The sequence below is a fragment of the Rhinolophus ferrumequinum genome, chromosome 2 (genome assembly GCF_004115265.2).
Source record: "Rhinolophus ferrumequinum isolate MPI-CBG mRhiFer1 chromosome 2, mRhiFer1_v1.p, whole genome shotgun sequence".
NCBI lineage: Eukaryota > Metazoa > Chordata > Mammalia > Chiroptera > Rhinolophidae > Rhinolophus > Rhinolophus ferrumequinum.
The window spans coordinates 105963288-105980353 of record NC_046285.1 but is presented as its reverse complement, the minus strand read 5'-3'; the positions used below and the strand labels follow the sequence as shown (position 1 = coordinate 105980353).

The following is a 17066-nucleotide window of genomic DNA, read 5'->3' as shown; positions in this document are numbered from 1 at the left end:
CAGTGAGATGTGTGGTGGCCCAGGCAGGAGAGGGTCAGAACCCATGTGCTCTGTGCACAGCCCTTGGGGGACGGGTGAGCGTGGGTTGGGTCAGGCACCCTGGTTCCTTTCTGTTACTCCTCTTTTACACTTTGGTGACACTTCCAGAAAAGAAATGCAGAATACAGACAGAGAACTGTTCATTTAAAGGAAAATGCAGAGTTTCAATGACATCTGGCTTTCAGCCACCAACCCTGAGGTTCCTCTCTGAGTTGTAGGGGGAGACAGAGGACAGCGCTGGTGGGGGTGGGGCAAGGTACATACAGTGAAGGGGGAGGTCGAGAGGAGCTTGGGACCCTCCTTTCCATTTTGAAAGCGCACAGTATGGCACAGGCTAAGCAGTTGTCTAAGGAAATCAACACACACGCACACACACGCACGGTGAGGTCTGGTGGAGAGAGCAGCCCTCCAATGACCTATGTTTTTTCTTTTTCAAGCTGGAGCTCACCATGGAAGAGAAGAGAGAGGACATTCAGATCAGGTGGTCGTTCGTCAGCGTGCCAGAAATGGCCATTACGATCCAGCCCAAAGCACCCGGGGAGGTCAGTCCACAGGTTTCTATGATTCCTCCATCGACGTACATGCAAATGTGTCATGTTATGACGGATTAATTCCTGGCTGTACCTGGAAGCACCTGGCAGCTGTTAAGCATCTGGAAGCCTGCTGGGGGTGCCCCCACCAGCTCTAATTGGGCTGGGCATTTTTTAAAGCACTCGTGCTGCTGAGGTTGAGAGTCATCGAAGTGAGGAAACGCAGGTTTTCCCCGGGGTTCTAGCACACCTGATCATCACACCTGCTCTTACCTGAGGTGCTCACCTGCAGCTCGAGTCCAGCTGGCTCCCAAGCCATGTCCTCCTTTCTCTCCATGGTTTGTGCAAAGATGCACCCCAAATCTGAAGGCAGCCTCCTCCCTGTCTCCCACCGTCTTAGCTGTTTGGAGAAGTGAATTCGGGAGCAGGGAGCTGGGGTGCTAGTCACGTTGGTGTCGCCACTTCCAGGTCCTGGAAAGATCATGCAAAATCCTTTATACCAAAGGCTTAGATTATCTGGTGCTTCCTTTGCGGTTTCTTTTACGGCATTTCCTTGCAATTTTACCCTCTTTTGGACTGTTCAACTACTGTGATAGTTCAATCCCCGCTGAAATGTGTGAATTTAATAGTTTCTTGGTCTGTAAATATTTTAACCTTTCATGCCTTGATCTAGATGTAGCAGTTTTTTGTTTTGTTTTTTAAGACAATGAGTTTGAATTATTTTAACTTACACACATCAGAAGTGCAATTTTTGCCCGACTGTTTAGGTATACAAGGGGTGCGTATTAAGTGTTGTGATGGATTCTGACATCTGAGCACCCCAAGCCCCGTCTTTCACCCCTTGGTGTCCTCCTCTGTAAAGTGAGGAGAAACTGTGGGGGTTCAAAAAGATAAAAATAGACAAACAAAATGAGGTCCATCCGTACGATGGAGTATCGTTCAGACATAAAACAGAGGGAAGTTCTGACACCTGCTGGAACACGGATGAGCCTGAAAACATCATGCTCAGCAAAAGAAGCCAGACACACAAGACCACGTGTTGCATGATTCCACTTCTATAAAATGTGCAGAACAGGCAAATCCATTGACACGGAAGGCAGACGGGTGGTTACCAGGGCTCGTGGGGAGAAGGGTGGGGAATGACTGCTACTGGGTAAGGGGTTTACTTTTGGGGGACGGTGAAAATATTTTGGAGTTAGACAGAGGTGATGGTTGTACAACACTGTGAATGTACTGAGTGCCACGTAAATGTGTTAATTTTATATTATGTGAATTTCACCTCAATTAAAAAAAATCAGTATATCAAGGATGTGTGGAAGAGAAAGGTGATGGCAGAGGGGTTGTACGTGCATACCCTGGCCCCTTAACTGCCCGGGTTTGACTCCCTGCTCTGCGTCTCGCGAGCTGTCCATATATTAATTCTGTCGCTTACGAGTCCTACACATATCCATTCACTTCTTTGTGCCTCAGTTTCCTCATCAGTAAACTGGGACAATAATATTCAAGGTGGTTGTGAGGATTAAATTAGTTAATACATATAAGTGCATAGAATCGAGCCTGACACATCCTAAGAGTGATGTAAGTATTAGCTATTTTGATTATTACTAGTTTAGAATTCCTGGCAGAGAGTAGATTTTCAACAAATGGCAGTTTTGGCCAAAGTTTGCTATAACAAGGTCTGGCCAGCCAGTTGTCCTTGGGGCACTGCAGACCAATTTCCGAAATCACTTCCAGCCCACAAGTCGGCAGGTTTTCAGTGGGTCTGCAGCCCTGGAGGAAATCCAGTCCTGTAAGTGTCCTGGCTCCCTGAGCAGGGTGGGGATGGGCTGGAGCCCCACGGTGAAGGCATTTATCAGAGGTGACGAGGGACAGCAGAGAGCCCTGGGAGTGTCAGTGGCAGAGCCACACCTGGGGCCAGGCCCACCAGGCGCTGGCAACCACCCACTCCACTGCAGAGGCTCTCCCAAAGCTGAGGAATGACAGACGGCATGGATGCCAGTGCAGCCAGCAGAGTGACACATTCTGTTAGCCCGGATCCACCCAGAGCCAGGTTTTAAGAGTTTAAAATGGAAGCTATAATATTTAAGGAAGGCTTTTAATTGAGATTTCAGAAAATAGATCCTGCCTGCTTAAAAAACGTTATTGTTGAGATATGACAGACGGAAAAGTACACCTATTGTAAGTGTCCAGCTTGTTGGAGCTTTCACACCAAACGTTCCCGAGAGCCCAGCACCCAGCTCAACCACAGAACAGGGCCCGCTCCCCAGGGACCCCGCTGCCCCCTCCCACTCGCTGCCCCCTCCCACTCTCTCCCCCACCCCCACCAGAGGTAACCATGCTCCTGACTCCCAGCGTGCATGAGCTACCTATGCTCGTGACTAATTACCCCAAACCTAGCACGTAGAACAACTCGTATTTACTGCCTCGTTTCCTTCACGGAGTCTGGGCACGGCTTAGCTGGGTGACCTGCTCAGGGTCCCAGGCTGTACTCAGGTCCTGACTGATTGCGTCTTCCTGGAGCGCAGGATCCTCTCCCAGGCTCCTGTGGTTGTTGGCAAAACTCGGTTCCTTGGGCCGTAGGACTGAGGTCCCGATGCCTTGCTGGCTCTCGGCTGGGGGCTGCTCTCGGCTCCCAGGAGCCTCTGAGTCCCATGCCCGGTGGCCCCTCACACGTGGAAGGCCAGCAGGAGACTCTCTTCTCCAGGTTGCTGAGAGGAAGTCTTGTATAACATAACCTTTGACATTGTATCACCTTTGCCGTATCCATTGGCTGGAAGCAAGTCTCAGGTTCTACCTGCTCTCAAGGTGAGGGCTTGACTCATTGGGAGAATTCTGAGAATTCTGCCTTCCACAAACAGCAGGGACTCGTTTGCCTGTTCTGGTACTTCATAGAAAGGAATCGTACAATATGTGCTTTTCTGTGTTTGGTTCCTTTCATACAGCACTATGTCCATGAGATCCATCCGTATCGTGTGACGTGTGTGTGTGTGTGTGTGTGAGTGTGAGTGTGTGTGTGTGTGTCTGTGCTCATTGCCCTTTAGTCCATTTGATGACCTGTGTGGCTATTGATGGGCACTTAGGTGGTTTCCAGTTGGGCTGTTATGAATAGTGGTATTGTGAACACTCTAGAATGCATGAACATTCTGTTGGGTATTAATTATTGTAGCTTTATAGAGCTTGGCATCTGGCAACGTAAGTCGTCCAAGTTTGTACTTCTGCAAGTTTGTCTTATCAGGCCTATCCATTTATTTGAATACTTTTTACTTTCAAAAAAATGATCAAATGGGCAAGAAAAAAACCACGTGTCTGTATATTTGGGAGAAAGACTGAAAAGATATATTCAGAAATATTAACATATTTCTGTGTTGCACATGTCTTATTTTTACCATCTTTTAAAATAAGCCGAATGACTTCTGAGATCAGTAGAAAGAACCCTCTCTCCTGGCCAGCTCATGGGTCCTAATCTGACCTCTCGGAGCCCTGGTGACCCCAAGTTTGTTCGTCTCGGGGCCGTAGTGAGGAGAGCCAAACGCTTGCCTGTCCTTTTGCACGCGTGCGTGGTATGAAATGATTTGGCGACTTCCTTGTTTCTCGGCAGGACCAGGCGGTTGCTGTGAATGCAGTCTCTGAAACTCTCCAGGATATTTTGAGGCACTTGGTTAGTTCCGCTTCCCCATCGGTGGTTCTGAGCGCCAGGCCTGCGAACATGAAGGAAATGCAGGTACACCGGTTTGGGGTGTGAATGCTTCGTGACCCAGTCAGGAAACATGGTCCGGCTTGCTGGAGAATGTGTGTGCATTGACAATATTCCCCCATCCTGCCATAATCGAGCAAGATTGCATGAATGCTTGCTGGTCGAGAAAGACCATGCCCTGGAAGGAGGCTTGAGTTTAGTGCACAGGACTCCAAAGCCCCGAGGGCTGGAAGGAAGAGGTGGTTGGGCCACTCAGCATCGTCTGCCCCCCGCTGTTCAGGAGTCAAAATTTGCCTTTTCACTGTCCGCTCAGAGCCTGTGCGTGGGACCTCGTTCTTCCATGACTGACGTACCTGGGACACCCAATTAGCAGTGAGAATGTGCCCCCACAGCAGGCACTCTGGGTGGACACTTTTTAGCCTAGGCTGGGGACAGCCGGATGACCTGCCCTGCCTCCTGGAGGCTTGTGTCCTGTAGGCCGTGTGGACACACGAGGCGATCTCTGATGGCCCCCTTTTCCATGCTGCCTGCCCCCCCCGCCCCCATTCTGGGGCCGTTTTCCTCGCCCGTCTAGGATGCTGCTGCTTTGGCTGAGTTCGTGTCCAGGATACTGGCCTTGGTCTCTCAGACCTTCATTGGCATCACATCTAAAACCCTTTGCTTAAGGTGACTTAATTTTCCCAATTATGAGCTCATCTTTTTATTACGATTATGTAAAACATGGCTTTGTAGTCCCTAGAGTTATTTTTCATGCATACTTTCGGTATTTTTATGTGGTGTGGTAGAATATCCGTCTTTATTAGGTTTTGGTGAAGTCATTTAGAAAATATAACTTCTAAAACGATCTTTAGGTGCAGGCTCTCGGTCTCTGGTTCCTGGTAGGGCGGTAGTGCCACGTTAGTGTGGAACGTCTGCAGACAATCCATTTGGTTCGTTGGACAAACGTCAGGTTCTCACGGTGTGTTGTGATAAGCTCTGGGCACTGGGGGTGACAAGAAGGGGCAGCTGGGGAAACTGACAAGAAAAGTGAGGTGCTGGGGGTGTTTGTGCAGGCTTCCTGGGGGTGGGAGGCTCAGCCCCCTGCAGTGAGAGGGGGTCAGGCCAGGCTCCCCTCTCAGCTGCTCTCCCTTTCAGGAATTCTATCAATGGTGGTTTACATCAGGGGTATCTGACTGTTTCGCATGTGACAATCAATTTTTAATGCCAAAATATGAGCAACTTTGCAAAATAGTATACTTTTAGAATACATGGATTCAGAAGATAAAAGGACCCAAACTACCATAAGTGGAATGATGCTTTTAAATAAATGTGTAGAGTTTGCATATCAAAGTAGCATATAGACAGAGGGTGCCAAAAAAATGTGTACACACTTTGAGATAGGAAAAACCTTGATTAAAATTGTAATATGCAATACGAGTATATACCGATACCAAAAGATTGAATAGAAGTCATGTGTATACATATTTTTGGCACCCCCGATATTGTATTGGTCTGGAGAAACAGAACCAGTAAGACGCATATACATACGAGTATACTTGTATTCAGCTTCCATAATGGCGTGAGCCAATTCCTTATAGTCAGTCTCCGTAGAAAGAATTGATTATGGAAGCTGACAGTTCCAGGTTCTGCGAGGTGAGTCAGCCAGCTGCCGTTCCAGGGGAGCCAATGGCGTATTCCCAGTCCACAGGCCCACAGGCTTGAGACCCAGCGAGACTGGTGTTCAGCTTAAGCCCAAAGGCAAGAGAAACCTGATAATCCAGCTCGCAGGCCTTCAGGCATGAGGAATTCCCTCTTATTTGGGGAAATCAGCCTTTGGCTGTATTTAGGCCTTCAACTGATTAGACAAGGCCCACCCACATTAGGGAAGACAATCTGGTTTACTCTGTCTGTTGATTGAAACATTAATCTCATCCACAGAACAGCCTCATAGACACACCCAGAACAGTGTTTGACCAAATACCTGGGCACTCTGTGGACCAGTCAAGTTGACACAAAATTAACCATCACACATATACAACTGAAGAAAACATTTGGTCTCCACTCCAGACCTGTGGATTGCTGTGTTCAGTGATCACGGACCTGGATCTGAAGGGTTTTTGCAGTTACCTCTTGGGCTCCCACCACCTGCAGCTCTCTGTTGGCATGGCCCTGGTTTAGCGTAGTGTTTTCTAAAGGATGACATAAAGAACCCCAGTGTCGTATAAGTTGTTAGTGCCCTCCCCCAAAGGCGTTCTGACGTCACATCAGCACCCAGATTCCCTCCCTGAAAAGTTCTCACTGTGTAGAGGCCGGGGACATCTCTGAGAAGCCGTTTCGGGATTCCCACGTGTTTGTAATTGAGGAGCCCCTTTAACACCTGCACATGGGAAAGGCCAGATTGACGGTGGGGTCCTCCAGACTTGGGGAGGCTTTCTGTTGGAAATGCCTTGATGCCACTTTGAGGACATGATGGTGGAAGCTGGTCCCAGCTGTGCCTGCCTCTGTCCCCTTGCTAGTGCAACACCTGGGTCCTACCTAGATATTTCCCACGTGGGTGGCGGGTCTGCCTGAAGATGGGACGTGGTCACAGGCTAATGAGCCTGGCCATTCGTGTGTGACAGATGTCCCACTGGGAGCTGGTGGGCCGCAGACACCTGCAGCTGGTCGCGTCCTGTGTCAAGCGCCTGGTCTGGGTCAAGCATGGACCCTTGTGGTCACCCCGTCTCCACTACAGTGCGATTCTGGCTGAGTGAATGGCCGCTTCACTTGCTTTCTTTGGGGTCTAGAAGGCTTCCAAGCAGGGAAATGGCTCTGGTTGATGGCACCCCTTCCCATAAGAAGGGAGAACAGTCACAGCAGAGCTGGGGTTCGTGCTTGAGCGGCCGCCGCCTCGGTCCTCTGCCTGCCCACAGGTCACTGCTCATCCTCTTCCTGCAGAGTTTCCAGCGCACGTCGTCCGCTCCTCAGGAACCCTGCCCTCCCAAACCTCCAAGGGCTCATGAACTCAAGCTGCTGGTGAAGAATATCCGAGCCTCGCTGCTAAATGATGCTGGTGCTTCAGGTGGGTGACAGTGCCAGGGCTCCTGGGTCACTAGGCTGGCCATAGAAGTGACTGTCCTGCACCAGGAGCTGAGGGGAGGGTAACCTGCAGGGTCTCGGCGGCCTTTGGTTTCTCCTGGGGCTCCTTCCAGTTGGGTCTGCAGTGTGATCCCTGCCTTTGAGTGAAGAAGAGCTTCCTGAAAACCATAATAGTACTGCGAGACCCGGAGAGTACAACCCAGGTTTCGCATTTGTGGAGGCTGAAGGAGGAAAGGAACACAGTTGCAGCTTTGCCTTTTTTCTCTAGTGTGGAAGGCACTTCTTCCCTCCCTCCCTTGTTCCCTCCCTCTCTTCTTTTTCCTTTCCTTCCTTTCCCTTCCCTTCCCTTCCCTTCCCTTCCCTTCCCTTCCCTTTCCTTCCTTTCCCTTCCCTTTCCTCCCCTTTCCTTCCCTTTCCTTCCCTTTCCTTCCCTTTCCTTTCCTTTCCTTCCCTTCCCTTTCCTTCCTTTCCCTTCCCTTTCTTTCCCTTTCCTTCCCTTTCCTTCCCTTTCCTTCCCTTTCCTTCCCTTCCCTTCCCTTCCCTTTCCTTCCTTTCCCTTCCCTTCCCTTCCCTTCCCTTCCTTCCCTTTCCTTCCTTTCCCTTCCCTTTCCTTCCCTTTCCTTCCCTTTCCTTTCCTTTCCTTCCCTTCCCTTTCCTTCCTTTCCCTTCCCTTTCCTTTCCTTTCCTTCCTTCCCTTTCCTTCCTTTCCTTCCCTTTCTTCCTTTCCTTCCTTCCTTCCCTTTCCTTCCCTTCCCTTCCCTTCCCTTCCCTTCCTCCCTTCCTTCCTTCCTTCCCTTCCCTTTCCTCCCCTTTCCTTCCCTTTCCTTCCCTTTCCTTCCCTTTCCTTCCCTTCCCTTCCCTTTCCTTCCTTCCCTTCCCTTTCCTTCCCTTTCCTTCCTTTCCCTTCCCTTTCCTCCCCTTTCCTCCCCTTTCCTTCCCTTTCCTTCCCTTTCCTTTCCTTCCCTTCCCTTCCCTTCCCTTCCCTTCCCTTCCTTTCCCTTCCTTTCCTTCCCTTTCCTTCCCTTTCCTTCCCTTTCCTTCCCTTTCCTTCCCTTCCCTTCCCTTCCCTTTCCTTCCTTTCCCTTCCCTTCCCTTCCCTTCCCTTCCCTTCCCTCCCTTCCCTTTCCTTCCTTTCCCTTCCCTTTCCTCCCCTTTCCTTCCCTTTTCTTCCCTTCCCTTCCCTTCCCTTCCCTTCCCTTCCTTCCCTTCCCTTTCCTCCCCTTTCTTCCCTTCCTTCCTTTCCTTCCCTTTCCTTTCCTTTCCTTCCCTTCCCTTCCCTTTCCTTCCTTTCCCTTCCCTTTCCTTCCCTTTCCTTCCCTTTCCTTCCCTTCCCTTCCCTTCCCTTTCCTTCCTTTCCCTTCCCTTCCCTTCCCTTCCCTTCCCTTCCCTTCCCTTCCCTTCCCTTTCCTTCCTTTCCCTTCCCTTTCCTCCCCTTTCCTTCCCTTTCCTTCCCTTTCCTTTCCTTTCCTTTCCTTCCCTTCCCTTCCCTTTCCTTCCTTTCCCTTCCCTTTCCTTCCCTTTCCTTCCCTTTCCTTTCCTTTCCTTCCCTTCCCTTCCCTTCCCTTTCCTTCCCTTCCCTTTCGTTCCCTTTTCTTCCCTTCCCTTTCCTTCCCTTCCCTTCCCTTCCCTTCCCTTCCCTTCCCTTCCCTTCCCTTTCCTTCCCTTCCCTTTTCTTTCCTATTGAACCTGTACATACATGTTAAGCCTCCCCAACTGACCTGCTTTCCTAGAATGAGAGGTGCCAGGTTGGTGGTTTGTGGGTTCAGGCCCGTTGGGGACCCTTCAGTGCAAGGAGATGCTGCTGCGCGATGACAAAAGGTACCCCCAGAACGGGTGACTTCTCAGGGGGCTCCGAGTCTGCCGAGACCTCAGATGCAGCAGCCTGGACATGGGACAGGACCCAGCTCTCCACTTGCACTCGGCTTTGTCGAGAATGGGAATGAGTTCTTTCCTGGTGTCTGACAGTGTTAGGGGTTTCTTACGTTTGTTTGCACGGAGTTTCTTCCGGCTCTGAATGTGCAGACAGGCCGCATTTAACAACCAAGCCTCTGCAAAGCTAGTTGTAGGTGACAGTTTTGGGGACCCTCTGAAGGCCCATGCTTCGCGGTTGGGAGCCGGCTCCCTGGACTCCTTCGCCAGGGTCAGGGTCCCCGTTCCTTGCCTCTTCTGGCAGGTCCCCACCTGGTTTCGCGTCTCCCTGGAAGGTGACTGTGCAGATTCTGTGTGTAGCACCTAATACCACCTGGTACACGGTAAAGGGCCAATAAATTGCAAAGATTGTTGAGCACACAGTGTAGTCACGCGTTATGCCAAGGGGCAAACATGGTCTGAAAGCAGAGACAACCACTCGATAGGGACATGTCCTGTTATCTGGATCAAGCGCCCCAGAAAAGGTTATAACCGAGCTGAGTCAGGTATAAAAACACCCAGTTGTTGCACATAAGGAAGTGGGTTCTCTGTGAGGCACCCCCAGATACCCTTCTTTGGCAAGTCGTTAGTCTTGTCCAGGAGTGGGGTGGCCACGTCTCTGCTGTAGTAATACAAGCTTCCACCCAGAGGCCGTGCCTGCAGACAGAACTGAGGAGGCAGCAGGGGTACTTGGGGTCAGTCTGGGGCTCTGGCCATCATTGAGGGTAGACAATCTTTAACCCCAAATGAGTGAGGTGCTTTGAGTTTGTAAATGGCACGTGAAAGAAAGAATCACCCCTCAGAAGGATGAGCCGAGACCTTAGGCATTTTAGTCAGCCTTCCTTTTATATGTAAAAATGTCTTGCAGCAATTAAGAAACAAAAATAGAAGCTTATCCTTGGCCCTCTGATTACAGGCAACGTGAACCTACTGTGTGCAGTTCAGCTGAACGACCCTGTTCAGAAGCTGTCCAGCACCCTCCCGAAAAACACTAGTGACCTCAGCTGGGAAGAAGAATTCACCTTGTGCGTACAGCCTGTTACCATAGGCTTGGGTTTCCACAGCCACACCTATTCAAGACTGCCAAATCCTGAGATCATTTTGTCGCATTGTTCAGACCAAAAAAAAAAGTTAAAAAAAAATTTTTTTTAAAGCATATTGACTATCTGCGGTCGCTTTAAGTCAAACATGGATTTCTTTTTGAAGGCAGCTCTTAGTATCAGTTTCCTCCTCACCTCTATCCCATGCCCTGTCGTGAAAAGAGAGAACTGTTATTAGGTTGGTTTGTAAGGAATTGGCTAAATAAAATCTCTTAAGGCCAGGTAAGCGGATACTAGATGCCTATGAAAAATGGTGTTGCTCTGTAGGTATTAACATGGAAAGATGTCCATGATATCTCAGGTGAAAAGAATAGGTTACAAAGATGGAAGGAGGGATGTTATGTTCTCTATTTTGTTTTTAGAAATTACATCACTAGCCTTCTCGATAAAGTAACTAATAGCCACGTGTGGCTCTTTAAATTTCAAGTAACTGAAATTAAAATTAAATCCAGCCCCGCAGTTTGCACTGGCTACATTTCAAGTTCTCAAAAGCCATATGTGGTTAGGAGCCACCGTATTTGGTAGCCTCAATATAGACTATTTCCATCATCATCCAGAAAGTTCTATCCAATAATCCTGGGAAACTAATCACCAAGTAATAATCAACCAGTTCCAGATAGTGAGGTTGCACACAATTTTTATAGTTTTGGATATATGTCTCTCTAGTTTTTAAGAATATTGATGATGACTTTTTGTTCCTTTTTATAATCAGATAATAATACTATTTCAAAAACGAATAAAGCATTTTGAAGGATTCACTGCTCTTTTTCCTTTCCACAGTGAGCTGAATGCCAAGTCGAAGGAATTGCACCTACAGATTGAAGAGGACGGGTGCCCCTCAGAAGGTGGGTGGTGAGCAGGTGGACAGAGACCCTGTTCTCTGGGAGTGTCATTCATCTTCTGGGAGCATGACCTTGGGAAGCTGGGGAGAGCAGGAGACCCAGAGGAGGCCGGGCCCTCCCCCCAAACCGCTCCTGGTCTCCCCAAGGGAATGTTTGGTTGAAAGTCCATTTCAGTTGTTAACAAGGTCATACACATTTTTGGGAAAGAGTATATTCAACTGGTTTTTTTGGTTTGTTTGTTTTTTTAGCAAATATCCAAAATCTTTTATTAAACAATTCTTGGCTTAGGGAAGCAGTTCTCAAATCTCTTAGCCTCAATAGACCTTTTTTAAAAAAACTGTGATGAAATGTTTGTAACATGACGTGTGCCATCTTAACTATTTTTGAGTGTAACTCAGCAGCGTTGAGAACATTCACAACCATCACCACCATCATGTCCAGAACGCTTTTCATCTTGCTACCCTGAGACTCTGTCCCCACTAAACACCTCCCATTTCCTCCTCCCCCAGCCCCTGGCACCACCATCCTACTTTCTGTCTCTGTGGATTTTAACTGGCTTGTTCTTGTAAAATAAGCCATAGTGGCTTAAGTTGGATACATGCTTTAGGTACAAGAAAGCAATCATGAGAGGGAAATTCACTGAGGTGAATGTGGACCGTACGTGTGCCTGCGTGGAAGTCAGTCGTTCCAACATTTATTAGGTTTTTAAAAAAATCCCCATAAACAAACCAAAATGGAGGGGGGAACCCTTACCTCCAAGTCGTTCGGTTTTCTCCTAACGTTAGAAAGACACAGCAAAAAGCCATTCGAGGTTCTGGTTATTAGCAAGAATTCTGAGGCAACTTCCTTGATCTGCGACCTTGAGATACCTACCTGGGCTGCTCCTGAGATAGATCTGACATTCCCAGAGCCAGCAGGTGTGGGAACACAGGGCGGGGCCGGGGTTTGCTTGGGGAGAAGCTGCCTGGTCCATCGCTGGGGCCCCACTCCTGCTGGCTCCACTGGAATTTCGTTCCTGTCTAGCCTGATGGGATCTGTGAAATATCAAACTTAAAAAGCAAACCAAAGAACCACATAACCTTTACTCAGACTCACTTATTTTTAACATGTGCCCCTTTCCTTTATTATTTGTGCTCACACTTGGTCACTCTTGCTTGTGCGTTTTCTCTCTCTACGCACACACACCCACACCCATACCCACACACACACACACACACACACACACACACGCACATAGATGTGTGGACATTTGAGGGTAATTCCATGCAGCATGGCTTCTTACCCCTACATTCTTTGGTGCCCACAAATTAGGATATTCTCGTGTGTCCACGGTACCATATCAGCTTCCTGAATTTACAATGATACAGTCTTCCATCCACCGCCCATATTCCAATTTTCATCAGTTGGCCCACTGATGTCCTTCATAGCAGTTGTTTTGGTCAATGTAAGAAACATCCAAACCTGTAGAGAATTCTTATAAGCGTTTATTTGAGCTACTGACGATGTGTGCCAGGAAGCAAGATGCTCCCAAAACGGGCAGTTCTGCAGCTTCTTTTATGCATTTGAGGTTAAGAAGGGAAGATTACATGGAGGTGGGAAAGCAAGGTGGGGATCGGATTCCAGGGTGGTTATGTGGCCTCTTGAAGGGTCAGGTGTTAGAAGGAGGGGGTCTGAAAGAGGCACGTCAAAGGCATGTGAACCTGGATGCACAGAAACAATGGACGGGGCTGGCTTAAGGCCGATAAGCCTTTTACTAAAGAAGTCATGCCAGGCGCCTGACTATTGGCCACCACGACCTGCCTGCCCTGCTAGGAATTCGTGATCAGATCACCCTGTGAGGTTACTTTCTGTAGAACCCCCGTTTTGTGTATATTTTCCACTGTAGTACAGGTTCAGACATTGCCCGTAATCTTCACATCTCTTAGCCTTCTTTGTCTTTTATGACTGACATTTGTCAGATGTTTTCAAGTGAACAGGATGTAATCTGGAGTTTGTTTGGGTTGCAGCAGCTCACGCCGCCCTTTTGGCGCTCGTGGGACCCCGTGGAGCCCCATGGAAATGTCCGCGGTGCTCACTGCTTGTCTCCTGTCTTTTTAGCTCCGCTGGCGATGACAACTGTTCCGTTAGATTTGTTTAAGAAGCAGCCTTCCGGGCTACAAAGCTTTACGCTGACCGGCGGGCCCTCGGCGAGCAGCCCGGTGTTGGGGTCCGTCACTGCAGAGGTACGTGGCCAAGTCCCAGCTCGACCCACTTAAGATGAAGGGCATCTTTGTTTCTCCCTGTCAGAGTCTTGCTCTGGCTTCAATGTGAAGCACGAAGCTCATCGGAGAAGAGCTGCTATTTCATACCCTGCATTTCCAGACTGGACCGGACACTTCCTGCCCGGGACCCTGTCGGGCAGTCTGTCTGCCATGTGATGTGACCTCCGTGAGGCTGGTTCACACGGGCCAAACCCAGAAAGGGCAGTTTTATGTCGTTTGCTCCTTCCCGGTTTGCTCCCGTCATTCCGTGTCGCTGGGTGGGAGCTCGGGTTCCATCGCCCTCTGTCAATTGTGGGTTCACGATCTGGGTTCGTGATAATACGAAGGAGCCCTAACTGGGGAAATTAGTGCACCGACTAGGAAACGTAACCGGCCTTTTCTGCAGTTCTGTTATGTAGAGCCCACGGAAGCGAAATCCTGGCAGACGCCTCCGCCTGTTCCTGCTGCCAAGATAGAAAAAGACCGCACGGTGATGCCATGTGGGACAGTCGTCACTACTGTCACTGCCGTGAAAACCAAGCCTCGCTTCGACGCAGGGAGGGCGTCCCCGCTGAGCTCTGGTGAGAGAATGGAAACCGGCTCCCCGCCGGAGCTCGAAAGCCCCTCTCTCTCCCTATAAGGTCTTGTCTCTGAACTGCAGGCCGTGGGCCGTTGTTTTAAGAAAATCTCATGGCACAGGGAGAGTGGTCATTGGCAAGATTTTTGTGTAGCTTTTTTCTTTTTTTTTTTTTTTTAAAAATTACCTTTCAATTTTGTCAAATGAATACGTGACACGCCGAAGCAAGGTTCAACCCTGTAGTATATTCTGAAGCTAAAATGTAGATATTAGATGACACAGTTAAATTAAGGACTCCATTATGTGTACGTGAGGATAGCATACTGTCTTGAAACACAGAGTTTCTTATGTTAAACATCATTTATTAGAAGGCTTGACGAGCAGTCGTTTCAGATCCAGCTGAAACTGGTACCTGTGCCCATAGCTAATAACACCTTGGACGTGACTTCTGTATCAGTGTATGATTCATTATTTTATATATACTGTCTCTGCTTGTACAGAAGTATTATCTTCCCAAAATAAATGGCTTGGCACAGTTCTTGAACGCAAAACAGAAAGTGAAATTCTGGCTTAATTAAAACGTTTCTGAAATTGTATTTAAACCTAAGCTTCAACACCCTTTTTTGCTTCTCCCTTCCCGAAAAAAGAAGAAGAGAGGTTGTTCTGAAGGAGGGGCCTGTGCCTTTTCCAATGGTGTGAAGTAGAGTTGAAGTGAGGTGCCATTTCACCTCCCCGTAGCTGTAGATTCAGGCCACGTGTGGAGGCCATTGTAATCAGGGCTTTTCCCTGGCAGAGTCTCCCCTGAGGACGCCTGTCAAGGTGAAGGTGATTGAGAAGGACATCTCCGTCCAAGCCGTCGCCTGCCACGGCGCTCCTGTCAGTAAAACACTGTCTTCTTCAGACACAGGTAACGGAAAGCACGCTGTCGCCGTCGCCCCCTCTTTTGGGCTCCTCTCACACACAGCGTCTTGTCTGATGAGAAGTGTGCATTTCCCGTGGGATTTTGGGAAGCTCTTTTGAGTAATTGAAGAACCAGAAGCAGAAAATGGAAATCGAAGTTGATTGAAGACCAGGGGTGGCGTTAGGGGCCCTGCCTGAGTGACAGCGGGCGCTTCAACAAAAAATAAACATAAAACCCAGCTTACGCCTCACTTTATAAAATTTCTGCCCATTTTGTTCAATGTGCCAGTTACATGAATACCATAAAGCAACTAGGACTCATAAAGATGACCTTATTTGTGTTTCTACTGTCCCAGGAAACACCATCGTAGGTGGTTAACCACTCTGGCCAGGGGAAAGGAATGACTGTATTGCCTTTCAAAGTTCAGAATCTCCCCAAAGGTTAGAGATTTGTTTGTTTAGTTGCAATAGTTGTTTTTCATCACCTCGATCAGGGTATAACTTACACAGACATGCACTGATCTTAAATATACATGTCAATGCGTATCATGTGACCACACAGACCAGCAGCTGTAGAGTGAGGTTCCATAGAGTTTTCAACTTTTGCTAATGTGTCCACACTGCGTTCCCCCGGCAGAACTGTTGGTGCTCAATGGCTCGGATCCAGTGGCTGAAGTCGCCATTCGACAGCTCAGTGAATCTTCGAAGCTGAAGCTGAAGTCGCCACGGAAGAAAAGCACCATCATCATATCAGGGGTCTCCAAGGTGCGGCCACAGGGGGCGCCGGCAGCTGTCAGTGGCCTGCTGCCCCTCCCCTTGTAGCTCTTGATCTACATCCAGAAAGTTCCATTTACAAATGTCAGTTCCTCCCCCTCACCCAGCAGGGGGCGGTCCCTGGAATTTATTCACACAGCTTATCCTGTTTATGAAGGAAACTTGAACATTTATGACCGGGGGGTGCTTTGGAGGTTGGGAAGTTGGTGAATCATTTGAAGGAAAGTTACTGAAAGAGAAAGACCGACCTGATATAAGACTCCCCGTTGCGATAAAACCTCCACCTTCTCACCACCCGATTATGGGGAACTTTCACTTTCCACATTACACATTTCCAAACCATTTCAATTTTTTGCTATGAATGTTTATGCGTTTTGCAATCAGAGAGAAGCCCAGTTAGCTTTGAACATATCCCGACCCTCATTCCTTCTTTCTCCTGCTCTGTGATGTTTGTCCAGAGCAGGTGGTGGGTGCGAGGCCATCCCTGGGGGTGCCAAGCAGGCCAGGGTGCTGGAGAGGCCAGCCCCAGGGCAAGGGGCCACGTGACAGTCCCTTACTCCTTTTTAACATGTCAGAATGAACAAGGAGAGTGTGAGCAATGGAGGGACGGCTGGGAGATTTGATGGAGGGAGGGGCCGAGAGGAAGAATTGTTGAACCCTGAGGGCGCATTGATACTTTGAGGGCACCCAGAGAATAAGACAGGAGGGCACACTGAAAATCAACCTCTCAGCTGCTGGGAGAAGGGCCAGAATGGGTTACAGGAGGTGCCAGAGGTGTGTCACCAATGTTATATTCAGGGTGTGGGTGGCCAGTGCTCAAGTCCCAACAGGCACAGCGGGCAGGTGGCCTTGAGCATCATCACGGAGGAGCCAGGTGGTGCCTCTGGGTTTCCTGTATGCACTTCCAGCAGCAGCCAGCAGGCGGCGATGGCGTCTCTGGAAGTGCCCAGGCCCAAGGACTGAAGGGTGGTTTTGTTTTTTTAGTTCTAAATGAATGTGAATGAAATAAGGATTACACTTATGACCAGTCTCCCCTAAGCTTTCTCTAAGGTTTTGTTTTAGAATCATTAGTAATGCGTAGATCTTAACATGTAATGTTCCCAACCCACTGCAGTTTATTATTTCTACTGATGCTGAAATTGCCCCATCGGAGTCAGTGGGGACTTCTGCAAGCTGGCACTTAAGTCAGAAAAGTGCAGTTGTCAGTTGTCACTAAGCAGGCACTCCTGTGCGACTGCCCCCAGATCCACAACAGCAGACTGGCTCCATGTCCCCTGCTGTCACTCTCCCACCGTCAAGGGAGCCCCTTTCCTGACTCCCACCCTGTGGGTTACTTTAGCACCTACATGTTTTGCACACAAGTATAATCCTTGGGATACAAAGTGTGTACCGATTAGTTCCTACT

General features: G+C 48.9%; 1 protein-coding gene across 1 annotated transcript in view; it reads left to right on the top strand.

Moving 5' to 3' along the window:
* Positions 1 to 17066, top strand: part of C2CD2 (C2 calcium dependent domain containing 2) — a 51279-nt gene that overhangs the window by 22557 nt on the left and 11656 nt on the right. The window contains exons 5-13 of the mRNA XM_033125117.1: positions 477 to 581; positions 4168 to 4290; positions 7180 to 7303; positions 10145 to 10253; positions 11109 to 11173; positions 13268 to 13392; positions 13817 to 13991; positions 14781 to 14894; positions 15525 to 15652. Of these exons, the coding sequence (XP_032981008.1) occupies positions 477 to 581; positions 4168 to 4290; positions 7180 to 7303; positions 10145 to 10253; positions 11109 to 11173; positions 13268 to 13392; positions 13817 to 13991; positions 14781 to 14894; positions 15525 to 15652 (1068 nt within the window). The remainder of the gene's footprint in view (positions 1 to 476; positions 582 to 4167; positions 4291 to 7179; positions 7304 to 10144; positions 10254 to 11108; positions 11174 to 13267; positions 13393 to 13816; positions 13992 to 14780; positions 14895 to 15524; positions 15653 to 17066) is intronic.